The sequence below is a fragment of the Mustela nigripes genome, chromosome 9, assembly GCF_022355385.1.
Source record: "Mustela nigripes isolate SB6536 chromosome 9, MUSNIG.SB6536, whole genome shotgun sequence".
NCBI classification, from domain to species: Eukaryota; Metazoa; Chordata; class Mammalia; order Carnivora; family Mustelidae; genus Mustela; species Mustela nigripes.
Window position 1 is genome coordinate 19184301 of NC_081565.1, and position 13601 is coordinate 19197901.

The 13601-nt window shown below is 53.9% G+C and overlaps 1 protein-coding gene across 7 annotated transcripts in view; it reads right to left on the reverse strand.

The window, feature by feature from the left end:
• Positions 1 to 313: 313 nt before the first annotated feature.
• Positions 314 to 13601, reverse strand: part of COL27A1 (collagen type XXVII alpha 1 chain) — a 136894-nt gene continuing 123606 nt past the window's right edge. For 5 of the 7 annotated variants that reach the window (XM_059410975.1, XM_059410979.1, XM_059410977.1 and 2 more), the window contains 12 exons: positions 12088 to 12141; positions 11525 to 11587; positions 11078 to 11131; positions 10899 to 10934; positions 10755 to 10772; positions 10473 to 10508; positions 10161 to 10187; positions 7509 to 7574; positions 6850 to 7018; positions 5810 to 5919; positions 3758 to 3976; positions 314 to 2419 (listed from right to left, as the gene is read on the reverse strand). In XM_059410975.1, the coding sequence (XP_059266958.1) occupies positions 2273 to 2419; positions 3758 to 3976; positions 5810 to 5919; positions 6850 to 7018; positions 7509 to 7574; positions 10161 to 10187; positions 10473 to 10508; positions 10755 to 10772; positions 10899 to 10934; positions 11078 to 11131; positions 11525 to 11587; positions 12088 to 12141 (999 nt within the window). In that variant the 3' untranslated portion in view covers positions 314 to 2272. Of the gene's footprint in view, positions 2420 to 3757; positions 3977 to 5809; positions 5920 to 6849; positions 7019 to 7508; positions 7575 to 9341; positions 9526 to 10160; positions 10188 to 10472; positions 10509 to 10754; positions 10773 to 10898; positions 10935 to 11077; positions 11132 to 11524; positions 11588 to 12087; positions 12142 to 13601 lie in introns of those variants that run through there. The other 2 variants (XM_059410976.1, XM_059410981.1) reach the window with 2 other exon arrangements.

The window sequence follows — 13601 nt, forward strand, 5'->3', positions numbered from 1 at the left end:
GACCTCTCCAAGAAGCATCAGAGGAATCATGGAGCTGCCACCGCTTGGATTTCAGACTTCCAGCCTCCCAAACTGGGAAAGAATGCATTTCTGCTGTTTTAAACCTCCAGGTTTGTGGTACGGTTATAGCAACTCTAAGAAACCGATGTGCCATGGAGCCTAGACCCCACCCCCTGGTGCCAGGACCTCCCCCTACCCACCTCCTTTGGGGGAAGCACCATCCTCTGGGCATCGTTTCTCTCCAGACGGGCCAGAAACCTCCCTCTGGGCTTTTCGAAGAAGCACACAACCACAGATACATCCTTCCATTGCCTCAGTTTTAAATATTTATTTAAAATCCAGAAGGGAAAAGGAGTAACAGACCCCACTGGGGGTTTAACACACTGACATGTGGACAGACATCAACAAGGACAGCAGAAAATCCCGAGAACAAGACAGAGGCCAGGTGGCGACTGGCAGGGGTGGGGGGTGCGGGGAAGCGAGGGCTGAGATGAGGCCCGAGCTGCTGCAACACACTTCCATGGGGAGCGTCGGTGCTGGGGCGGGGGGGGGGGGGGGGGGTGGCGAGGCATAACCGGAAGTGTCTGGAGGGGAAGGTGGGCCGGGCTGAGGTATTAAATAATGAAAATCAAATCCAATTCTCAAAGAGACACAACTTTAGAAGGAAACAAAACAAAACAAAACAAATAAAAAACAAGACACAAATAGACATTCACATAAAATTTCCCCTTCTAGAAAAATAATTCCATACTTAAAATAACCTCAAAATCCCACCTGGGTGCTGACTGGTTCTCCGATAGAGGGTAACTCAGATAACACGGACTCTCCCCATCATGCTGAACCCCAAGATCCCCATCATTACTTTTTCTCCTCGGCCCCCATTTACACTTGGAGCTAATGACACCAGGTCTCTGGAGGGTTTAATGATGATGGAAAAGCAAGAGTGATGGCCATATCTTGGAAGGGACAAGCTCCTGGAAGGGAGGATCTTAGGGAATGGTCCGGGGCCTTGTAAGATGGCTCCAAATTGACATTCTATCTCCAAGGCCAGCGCCGACCCAACACCGCCCTTACAGCTGGTTTCTTCAAGGTCCAGGCTTCTCCCACGGTGCTCCAGTCTAGATCCCACCTTCCAAGATAAGCCTAACTTCCCTCTAGGGTCATGACAGGCCAAGGCCAAATCCTTCATGCTCAGGCCTCCCCTTGCCTTAAAAGGACAAACATTTCAAAGTCCATAAATTAAAAGGTAAATCTTTTCTGCTTCTGTTTCTGGCAGGTTGTTTTTTTGTTTGTTTGTTTTTTGGGGTTTTTTCCCTTTTTTTTTTTTTTTTTTTGGCTTTACATTTTTTTTTTCCTTCCTTTTTCCTTCCCCTCCCCACACGTAGTCGATTACCTAATGAGCACAAGGGGGACACTAGGAACACTTTTAGAGTCTCCAAACTTTGTCATTTGGAGGAGAGAGGAGAATGTGGACGATAACCCACATCGAAATGGTTCTTCAAAGTCTGTGGCATAAACGGTAGCACCTTCAGAATCTTAAATAGGTTTTCTTTTGTTCCTTAAAAAAATCACAGAAGCTACAAGACAACGAGCACCATCAATTTCACAGTGGGAGGTAGCTAGCACGAGCACCCCCCCCCACCCTGCCCTGGGGGTGGCACTTGGCCTCCACTGCTTCCTGCCCTGGGGGTCGCACCGCCCCCCTCTCGGCCTCCACTGCTTCCCACCCTCTGGCTGCTCCTCTCACCTCTTTCTCAGGTGAAAAAATAGTAATGCACCTTCTTTGTGTTTGTTTAAATAAAATATATATACTTCTTTCTTTCCTTTTCTCCTTTTTCATGTCTCCTCTCTAATATTGCACATCAAAGCTCCCTGGCAGGGTCCAGCTGGCGGGATGGCCCCTCCCCTTGAGCTGGCTGGAACGTGGGGGCTCTTTGGGCAGGAAGCTGGGGAGGGCAGGGGGTGGCCGCAGAGCTGGGAGACAGGCCGCAGGGCTCAGGCGGCTTGCAGGCCCGGCTCGCTCTGGCTGGCTCTTTGGTTGGTCTTTAGGGCTGAGCTGGGCTCACTGAGTTGGTCCCAGGGATACCCAGTCCCCTGCCACCCGCCCCCCTCCAGCCACTTCTACCGGGCAGACAACAGCTGAGGCCTACCCAAGGATCCCCGGGCAGGTGAGCTGCCTCTCCTGGGCCCACGTGCCCCTAGGTCCCCTCCTTTTTGCCTCCTCCTCCTCTTCCCTCCCCATCGAGGCCTAGAGGAGCCAGGAGGTCAGAGGTCAGAGGAAGCACGCAGGTCCAACTTCGATTCGGTACTGCTTCCCTGAGGAGGCAGGAGGGAGGTTGTCCACGCTGACGATGGGCAGCTGCTGGGGGTCCTGGGTCCGGAAGGTGAAAAGCGTCTGGTGCCAGCGGCCATCCTGGACCTGAGTGGAGAAGGAAAGGGTACACGTGAAGCCATCACGACCCACGTCATCTAGGTGCGCATGTCCCTGTCAGCTTTCCCACCCTTTGTACCAGGCACATAGCATTTCACTGTAGCAAAGACCTGTATTCGTCCTCTTTAGACTGCTGCCACTGTGTCTATGCAGGTAGGGAATGCTATGATCAGTATCATTCTGGCTAAACCTCTGTGCACGCTCTTCTCCTCTCCTTGGTCCCCTAGAACAGATTTTAGAAGCAGCCGGATGGAAGGACACGTACTTTCTGAGGCTCTGCATATACGCTGGATATGTGGGCATAACCTCGTTTCATTGCACTGTGCTTTCCTGAGCTCCCCAGATGTTGTGTTTCTGACAAACTGAAAGTTAGTGGCCATCCTGCATCAAGCGTCAGTGTCCTTGTTCGAACAGCTCACTACGTCTCTGCATCATACTTTGATAATTCTCGCAGCATTTCAAACTTTTTCAGCATTTTCACATGTGTTTTGGCGGCCTGTGGTCTGTGATTATGACTCACTGAAAGCTCAGATGACGGATAGCATTTTTGATTGGTGACGCATTTTTTTAATTAAGATATGCACATTGTTTTTTTAGGCACGATGTTGTTGCACTCTTAATAGACTACAGTATAATGTAAACACGACGCCTACATGCACTGGGAAACCAAAAAATTAGACTTGCTTTATTGCAATATTCACATGGTTGCAGCAGTCTGGAACCAAAACCACGATATCTCTGGGGTATCCCTGTATTTCTACAATGACTACCCCAAAAGCCTCTACCAGTTTTCTTCCAAATAGCTTTCTGCAAGACTGTTGGTCTCCCCACATCTTCACTCACACTGCGTATTACTAGTTTTGTTTAATCTTACAAAACTAGTTTTCTGGACAACTTTCTGACTCCCTCTCCACCAACAACCCCCCCAATCTCAGGTATTTAAAAAATAACCAAAAATATTAAAAGAAGAAATTAGCCTGGCCAGGGCAGGGAGGGTAGGCAGAGAGAATCGATATACATTCTTCAACAAGAAGGCTTGCAAGTTAACAGCCTATGGAATTTTTATCAGCCAGATCTCCTCTCTGAAGTTTCCCAGAAAGGACGGTGAATACAAGTGATTTTATAAAACTGTTATAATAAAATTACTACACAAAGATAAAAATTATATGTATTTACTCAAATTTACTAATACAATATACTAGATGATACTAATATACTGATGTAATATACCAGTAAGTATTAAACTGTTACATACTATTTTATAATAAAAACGCATCTGTTCAACTTGTCTGCACATGAGGGGTCCATGAGGGGCCCCAAGGTTACCTTGCAGCCATCCATTGATACTTCTGGCCGGAACTGACCCCCTGCTTCGAAGATCTGCCCATTCCAGGCCCGGAAACGCACAGCCTTCTTGGCCGGGGTCCGCCCAGTGCCCTCCTGCCACACGGTCATGTTAAGGCAGTGGATGGTGATATGCTGTGTCACCTCAGAGCTCAGCAAGTGCAGGAAATTCATCTGGACCCGGCTGACAGCAAACTCGACCTGCAGCAGACACAGCAGTGAGGAAGGGCCAGGCCGGCCGGCCGGGCCTCTTGGAAACCCTCCCCTCTCTCTGGTGGGTACAGGGAGACGCTCTTTCCCAGTAAGCATTTCCCAGCTTTGTTCTCAGATGTGTGCCCACTTGAGACAACACAGGGAAACCGAGGTCTGTGCGAACCAGTCCACAGCCAAGGAGTGATGAGGAAGGAAAAGCACCAAGGGCTGCCTGAGGGCACAGCCAGATCTACAAGAGTCCTCAGTCACCTGATCTACCCCCGACAGCCTGGGTGGTTGTCTCTGGAGCTGAGTTGGGATCCTAAAGCCCGGAGAGGAAGAGGAACTAGCCCAAGACCAAGAGGCTCTTTAAGTGCGGGAGAAATGAGAAGTGGCCTCCCCAACCCTTCCTAAGTCCCAAGATGCCAGAAATGGCAGTGACCTCAAACAAGAACGGGATTCATGGCTTCAGTGGGTGCCCCGAGAGCCCGGACGGTTGGTTTTCCTTTGTGTGATGCAAGGGCCTGATTGAAGCTTTGATTGCCTAGGCATCCACCCGAAAGCCTGTGATCTTAAATAAACGCTTTGCCCGCCACGGGCCAGATGAAGAGCCCAGCTGCCTCCCCACACTGAGCCTCCTTTGTTTTAAACTTCAAGATTGCCAGTGCTGGCCATTTGGGCCATTTTTTTTTTCCCCTCTTCCTGTGCTTTAAATTCCCATTCTTATGTTTTCAATTCACCAATTAAGAGTGAGCCCAGGAAGCCCTTAGGCCCTGACCCTGGACCCCAAAAACAGCAGAGCCCGAGGCTTATGCACTCTCTCTCTCTCTTCCCCAGCAACCTGGCTAGGTGGTCCCCAGTATGCTGTGTAGTTTCCACATCCCATAATTAACAAATCTTTATTTTTTCCAAGTTTCTTCATCGTGAGGGGCATCTTGTGATCATAGTAAGATCCACAAGGGCTGGTCCAGCCCCCACGTTCAAAATTTATAGGCTGGTCATTGTTTCTGATGGGGATGGTCACCCGTGCAGGTGCCAACTGTGGTCTCCCCAATCTGTTGCAGGGGTCTGGCTCAGCGTCAGTGTCAGGGGGGACAGGACCTGGCTGGTGGGTGTTCCTTGGTGAGGCTACTGTGTTTCCTGTTGAATCCCAGTGTCTGGCACATGGTAGGAACCCAGCAAGACTTGCTGACCAGTGGGCCCACATAGAGATTCTCAAATCCTGGGTCTGACCCAGTCAGGCTCAGACACCTCCTAGAGCCTCCCCAGCAGGGCTGATGGGATAGGTTGGGTGTCTGGGTCCCCGCCTCCCCTACGGGCAGGGGGCTCCTCTCCCTGGAGCCTAAATCCTCCCACATGGAGGACTTGCCATCCCTACAGACCTACAGTCCACTATGGGGTGCCTCACTGCCCACGGCCACCCTGGTTTGCTGTTGAGTGGCCCTAAGCCACCTCAAGCGCTCAGCCCCGAGACAGGCACGCGCAAAGTAGGCATTGAACATCAGCTAAACCTGCATACACGTCTTGGGCGCCATGACTTAGTTTGCACGGATGGTTCCTGGTTCTCCATGCTTGGCCAGCGTGGCCAACTATGTTTTAGGTATGGAGCAGAAAGTTCTATTTGAAACAAAAACCATTAATATCATGCATCACGGAATGGTGTAGAAACCATGGATTTAGAACAATTCAGCCCCTGATTTGTAGGTGAGAAAACCAAGGATCACAAAGAAGAAGTGCAGCAGGATGGTCGAGGCTCAGACCGAAACTTGGGCAGGTGGTGGCCCAGGGCCAGGTGGGCATGGAGAGGGCCCGTGGGCAGCAGATGGGGGTGCGGACATGTACCTTGGAGGCCGTGATGGGCTTGAGACACGTTTGCCCACCATGGGTGAAGTTGCAGGAAACTTCGATGGTGTCCGATGAGCAGCCAAGGTTTGGGTCCACCCAGTACGTACCTGCAGGAGACGTGGAGGGGGGATAGTACAGGTGTGTGAGGCAGGGGAGCCCAGGGCCCCGTTCTGCAGGTGGACCCCAAAACCTTGGGACCCGCTGAGCCCCAGTTGGGCCTGACGTCAGGAGAGGGAGCAGATAAGGATTCCAGGAGCCACTGAGATGGAAGGGGAAGCTCTGGGCAGAGCTCACAGCTGGCAGAGCCCCTGGAGGGGCCACGCGGCTGAGTGCTTGCCCGTGCTGCTACTGTCAAGGGTCCATTTTACAGAGGGGACAGTTGAGGCCGGAGAGAGACTGAATGACCAGCCCCAAGGATTTAGGGTTCATCTAGTTGATGGATGCTACCCCCCCCCAAGACTAGTGCTCCTCTTAGGGGCTTGTCTGGGGAGGACGGGGAAGCCGTTCCCCCACTTGCTGGGCACTATGCTGGCATCTGGTTCCCTCACAGGGCTTCCGAGGAAGCCAAAGGCCCCACAGCTGAAAGACTGGGACAACCAGATGCTGGTCCACCTTCTTGCCAGTGAAGGGAAGAGGTGTGGCAGAAAGGGGGGGAACTCCTGGCTCTCAGGGCATCCATGACAGCCCCCTCCCCCAGCCCCTGTATCCTCCCGGCCCTTGGGAGCTTGCTCTGCCCAAGCTCTTGTTTCCTTGCCCTGAAATGGTTGTCCCCAGCTTGCAGATCTGTGGGCTTTGAAAGGGCAAAACCACTTGCCCACACTCCAGGAGGCACAAGGTCCGCCATATTGTGAGGCTCAGTGGCTGTTGAGCAGGTAAGGGACTGGGGCGTGTCTGCCTCCCCAAGGACAGAAACTTGGTCCCAGGGAGCCAAGACGTGACCGGTCCCTCTGCCCAGCCCCTCCTGGCACTCCCCTGCCCCGCCTGCCCCATCCCCAGGGGCAGAAAGCTCTCTCTTCAGACCCCACGGGCCCTCATACCGTCCACCATCTTCTGCTCACAATCCATGAGGTCCCGGCAGACCCGGGCGGGGTTCTCTTTGGTGCCCAGGGGCATTTTAATGCTCTGGATGAGGTTGCTGAGGTAGTGTAAGGTTTTAAAGATCTCCCCTCCCTGGTCCAGCACCAGCCGGTCCGGATGGTTGTAACCCTGTCGTGAAGAGAGAGAGGGGGGTCACCAGCCCCTGAGATCTTGGCCCGGCCCAAGGGTCTTAGCCACCACAGCCCCAAGCTCTTGCTACTCAGGAGATGTCCCTGAGTTCCTAGGGGCGTGACAGGGCTCCCTCCACTTGACAGATAAGGGAACTGGGGACCAGGAATGGGGTGGGGGCTGTCATGGGAGGGGAGAGGACACGAGGCAGTGGCCTCAAATCCCTCCAGAAGCAACCAGTGGAGGTGGTCTTTCCACCAACCACCTAGGATGGGAGGTAGTCAGCAGGTTCTTCTGGGCTGCCCTCTCCCTGGACCACGAATCCTAAGAGAGCTGACACAGCGCCAACCTTGTCTAGCCTCCGGCTCAGGGAACCGATGAGCTATGGAACTCTTGGGGGCAGGCCACATGGAGGGCACTGACCACTCGAGAGCCGTCCCTTCTGTCTCCCCCAGGGAGGGATCCCATGTGGGCAGCGGTCTCAGGGTACCTCTGCTTTCAGTGCTCCATGTGTGTCCATCCACGTCTGGAAAGCTGCTCCCAGGTCATCTTGCTGCTGTGCAAAGAGATGACAGGGTGTGTATTCTACCCCCCCACCACCCCAGGATCCCCTGGGACTCACTAAGAAGGAGACCAAGGATCTTAGCCCAGTGGCCAAGTCACCTGCCTTCTGTGCAACTCTTTGTCCTTCCTCCACTTACAAAGAGAGTCAGAGCTGACCTTTTCTCTCCCTTTTTCCTCCACGTGGTTACAAGACCTGGCCTGAGTACTGTGGCCTCTGGCCCAGCCTCTCTTCCTTTGCGCACATATGTTCTATGCACCAGACACACCAATATACTGCTAAGTTGCTAAGCACCATGCTCTATCTGACCACAGGGCCTTTGCACGTGCTGCTTGTATCACCTGAAACATTCTTCTTTCCCTCCATTGCTCCATCTGTCTATCTACTATTCTGGAGGTTCTCAATCACGGGCAATCTTGCCCTGTAGAGGATATTTGGTTACATCTGGAGACTTCTTGGCTGTCAAAACTGGAGGAGGGGGTGCTCCTGACATCTAGCGGGTAGAGGCCAGGGATGCTGCCAAACATCCTGCGATCACTCACAGGGGACCAAAGAATCATCTGGTCCCTAAATGTCCACAAGTGCTGCTGTTGAAAAGCCCTGCCCTATATTTATCTTACAGATGCCCACTTCCGCAGGAACTCTTTTCAGGTGCTCTCGCCCCCCCAGGCTGGGGGCGGCCCCTTTCTCTGAGTAACCGTCCCACACCTGCACCTCTACCCCTAGCATGGGGCTTGCCAGAAGCGGTCTTACTGTGAACACAGTGACAGGGAGACTCTGATGTTGGGTAAAGCCCAAGTGATCCAGAGTCCAGACGCGAGAGGGATTTCTCAAGTTCAAATATCAGCCTTGCTACTTGGTGACTGCAGGACCTGGGCAGGGTGCTTACAGTCTCTCTGCGTCAGTATCCTGAGAGTGGGCATGACCGTAACTCTCAGAACCTTGAGAGGAATCAGTGAGCTAATCCAGAGGGAGCACGCCTAACGGTGTCCGCCTGCCACAAACATTCAGTATGTCCGCTACTGTGCACAAAATTTAAAATCCTCAAATTTTCCTTTTATTTATTTATTTTTTAAAGAGGGAAAGGGTTTTGTCTGGATCTCTTCACTTTCCCTGAGCCGTCTGACTTCCTTAGTGATGAGAAGGGCTAGGGAGGGGGTGGAGGCGAGGCCAGGGCTGTCCGTTCATTTTCATGGATGATACTTGGGGGTCAGACAGTGGGAAGCTGAGAGCTGAGAAGCGCAGAGAATCCGAGGGGCTCATGGCCCAAGGGCTCCTCCTGCTGGGTTTCCCTTGGCCACTGGGGGGCAAAAGGGGGGGGACGCGCTGTCAGGGCCTGACTATAATCCTCAGCAGGGGCAGTGGTAACGGGGGAGGGGCCTCTGAGCAGGGGGTCTTAGGAGGGGCCATACGTTCAGGCTGGTTCCCACCAGGGAGCAACGCAGCCTCCCTCCTCCAGTCTGCCCCCTTGCCCGACCCTCTCTGGACTCAGAATCTGGGGGGAGAAGACCCTGTGATATTGTGATTTGTAAGAAAAAGAGATTTGGTCTTTGACCCTCTTCGTGGCACCAAACTCCCCAAACCTGAGAAAAGTCTTCTGTCACCCTAATGAGGTGACTCCTGGAAAGCCCCTGAGTAACCAAAGGAGAGCTTGCCCAGGGAAGCAACCTTGTGAGAGGTGGGTGGGAACCTTCCGTCCGGACCCCTCACTCCCGGGGGGCGGGAGAAGGGATGACAGTGGCGTCCCTTACCCGTGGCCAATGATCCATCCATCACGCTTACGTAATGAAGCCGCCGTGAGAATCCTAAAGGCTGGTATTCGGACGGCTTACCAGGCGGTGACCCCATGGAGGTTTGTGGGGAGCGGCTGCCTGGAGAGGGCTTGGGAGCTCTGAGAGCCCCTGCCTCGTGCCTTGCCCTGTGCCTGTCTTCCATCTGGCTGTTCCTGAGGTGGTGGTGTTTTTTATAAGAAACCAGTAAGCTAGTAAGTGAAACGTTTTCTCTGACCTAAGAGCGGCTCTAGCAGCCTCACACCAGTGAGGGGTGTGGGACCCTCCGTCGGTCAGAGGCGCCGGTGACAAGCAGGCATCTGGGCGGGGCAGGATGGGGAAGGAGCCCTGCAGGATTGGGACCTCGTAGGGTCTAACCCTTCGTCCTGGTGCACAGTGTCAGAACTGAGTTGAACTATAGGGTGCCCAGCTGCTGTCCCCCAAGTACTCTTTCGTATGGGGAACACCTACCCAACCCCCAAGCTTGAATTGACACCAGAACCTGTTTAGACCCTCGGCAATCAGCTGATCTGTTCCAAGGACAGTGACAGGACCAGGACCCCAACCACCGAAGCAGCTCCCGGGTTCAAGGTCAGGGGTGCCTAAAACCTGGGTTCCCTACTCTCTGCCTCTGGGCTCTTTCTGCTGCTGCAAAGTCCAGGGCCCGGGATGGAAGGACAAAAGTTCACAGGCAATCCTGGGCCTAGCTTAGGGGTCTAGCTATGGTGACCCAGAAAGGTCAGCTGCCAACCGCCTCCTGCCCTCCCAGGCCTTACCCCCAATAGGCAAAAAAGCACATTCTCCAACTTACAAAGTGAATAGGGCTCCCTGGCCGACCCTGCAAAAGAAGAGGCTCAGTGACTATTTGAGAGGAACTGGGTGTGGGGGTCCCAGGGGCTGTCAGGAGTCTGGAGGGGCCATCCAGGCATGAGAGGATGTGCAAAACTGGTCTCTGCTCTTCTGGAGGCTTAGTCCGGCCAGGGCCGCTCTACGCTCTCCTAGAAGTCTGGGGAAGCTTGTGAGGTCAGGGCCAAGACGAGCATCTGCCTGCAAAGCCCTGGGTCTCACTCCAAGCTCTGCCTCCTGCCCTAGAGTTCCAGGGGCACTGAGCACAAGTACCTACCGGTGGGCCAGGCCGCCCTCTGGGACCAGGAGGACCCTGGAGGAAGAGAAGAACAGTGAGGCCCTGGGTAAAGACCCTAAACCTTCCCTACCCCAGACCTCCTGGAGGAGACCCAAACCCAGGGACAGTGATGCCCCCAGTACAGAGGGGTACCGATGGATGATTGAGGTCCAGAGGGAAAGAACATGCCTGAGGACGTCAGTGGGCATGGGTAGGGGAGCCAGAGTGCCCACCCTGCCCCACTCCTCCAGCCCACCAGCCCCCATACCCCAGCCCACTCACCCTCGGACCTTGCAGTCCCTGGAGGAGGACAGAAGCAGAGAGAAACAGTCAGGGAAGTGGGCTGAGCTCTGCCCTCCAACCCTCCCCCAATCCTTCTCTCCCCCACCCCCTGAAGCACTGCCCTCCCCCAGCCCCTCAACTCACCAAGTCCCCTCGGCTGCCTTTGTCACCCTTTGGACCCTGCAATAAATCACAGGCCCCATAAGAGAGGACTCAGAGAGGAAGTTCTATTTCCAAGATGCAGAAACTGAGTCTTGAGCCGGCCCTGGATCACAGAGACAAGCTCGTCCCTGTGGTCTTCCCGGCCAGCTCCCGACACGTACCGGGCGTCCCGAAGGTCCCAGGATTCCGAGGGGCCCAATGATGCCTTCCTTTCCCTAAAGGAGAGACAAAGGTTTGTGTGTCTTCATTCCGGGGTCTGGGGAACAGAGTCCCAGGGACAGGAGAGGAGACGGCAGCCTGAGTGTCCCAGGGCGACAGAAGGGAGACTCCCTCAAGCAGGGGCACAGCCGTGCACATTCTGGGCCCCTCCTGTGTGCCTTGTCGGGGGGCAATGAGCGGGGAGAGGGGAGCAGGTGAAATGAGCTGGATGGCAGCCCAGTTGGCAGGACCGGCAGAAGCAAGGAATGGCTGGGGATGGAGGCTGTGGGCGGAGGGGGCTCAAGCCAGAAGGAGCAGGAGGAGCAGAGCAGGCGTCCACCCAGCGGACGGCTGGCCAGCCTTGGGCCTGGGCGACTGTCCCCGCTAGGACAGACCACGAGAGGACTCACCATCAAGCCAGGGGGCCCCCGCGGGCCCTGGATGCCTTTCAAGCCAATGTCTCCTGGGGGGCCCTGTGGGAGGCAGAGGAAGGGCTATCTTGTGTCTGGGCGGCCATTGGGCCGGAGCTCCAGCAGCTCCATGCCCCCTGGGGGCTGGTCACACTTTGCCCTCCCTTTCAAGAGAGGTTCCAGGGAGAGTAACAAATGTCCACAATTACCAAGCAGGAATCAGTGTGCAGGGTCTTTGCTGCATGGTGTAAGCCTCCACTCTGACTTCAGGGTTATAACCCTCTATGGTTATCATACCCATTTTACAGCTGACAAAACTGAGGCTTGGAGATACAAAGTAACTTGCCTAATGCACAGAGCAGGTCAACTGAGCCAGGCTTAAAACCTAGGTCTGTTGGAAGGTGAGTTCTGGGGACCAAGGATGTCCCTGCTTGATTCTGGAGGCTTTCCAGCCCACACCGTGAGAGCTCAAGAAATCTTTGTCGAGCGAGCACATGGAGAAACAAACCAGGGAGTGGGTGGATGGGACCCCAATAGGAGCAGGCCAGAGTGGGAATTTGTACCTTGGGTCCGAAGAGGCCAGCCATTCCTGGGAAGCCCATCTCACCAGAGTCACCCTGCGGGGAGAGCGGAACGACGTGGGGTAAGTCGGGCCAGCACAATGATGTCCAGCCAATCACGCGGGCCCCCTGGGCCTGCCTCCTCCCACAGACATCACCGACTCCATCCCCAGGCAACCAGATGAGTGTAGACAGCTCACACGCTAGACACCGGTCAGCCTGGGCTCGGAGGGGGCTCGGAGGGGGCACGGGCCTGTGCCCTCTGTCGCACGAGACAGTGGAGGCCAGCTCAGGGATTCCATGAGGAAGGCTCTAGAACGCTTAGGACCTCCTGTCCCAGGTCTTCAAGGAAGAGAATGAGAGGACCCACAGGCTCTTCCCCACCCATGGGAAAGCCTATCAAGGACCGTGTCCCTCAGAAATCAGCCCATTAACTGTGCGGCTCTACGTGCCGGGGGCTCTGCAGGGACCACCACGCGTGTGTGTTCCGACTTCCGCCCAGGGAGGCACAACACGCCCTGTTCACAGATGAGAACACTGAGGCTCTCAGAGGGCAGGAACTTGCTCATATTCACACAGAGGTCACTGCGGGGAGTGATTGGGGGTGAATGATTCTGGAGGCCTGGATTACATGCTTAACTTTTAACGGAACTGCCCAGCAGGTTTCCAAAGCGGTTGTACCGTTTTACGTTCCCGTGAGCAGAGGAGGAGAGCTCCAGTGGCTCCATATCCTTGAAAACACTTGATCTGTTCAGTCTTTAAAAATTTTTACCCTTCTGGGGAGCCTGGGAGGCTCTGTTGGTGAGGCGTCTGCCTTTGGCTCAGGTCCTAATCTCGGGGTCCTGGGATCAAGCCCCGTGTCGGGCTCCTTGCTCAGCAGGGCATCAGCTTGTCTCCCACTGCCCCTCCCCCTACTTTTGCCCTCTCTCTTTCAGATAAACAAAATCTTCAGAAACAATTAAATGTTTACCATTCTAACAGGTGTGCAGTAATACCTCACTGCAGCTTTAATGAGCGCTTGCCTCATGACTACCGATACTTAGTTTCCTTTATGTGCTGATTTTCCATTTGTGCAACCTTCTCCAAGATGTCTGCTCCAGTCTTTTGCCTCATTTCTTTATTGGGCTGCTTCTTTTTCTCATTATTGAGTTTTGAGCGTGCCTTACGTATTCCAGACACAAATCCTTTATTAGATACATAATTTTCACTTTCTCCTAGTATGTGGCTTGTCTTGTCATTTCTCTTAACAGCATCTGCCCTTGGAGGAGCAAAAGATTCCAACTTTGATAAAGACCAGTTTATCAATTTTTTAAATGGATCACGCTTGTGGTGTCATACCGAAGAAACCTTTGCATAACCCAAGGTCTCCAAGATTTTCTTCTATGCTTCCTCCTAAAAGCTTTAGCATTTTAGGATTGAGTTCACTTCTGTACATGGTATAGGGCCTCCCATTATCCTTGCTAGAAAAGACTCTTCTGTATCCACCGAGTTGTTTTCGCAACTTTGTCAAAAATCAG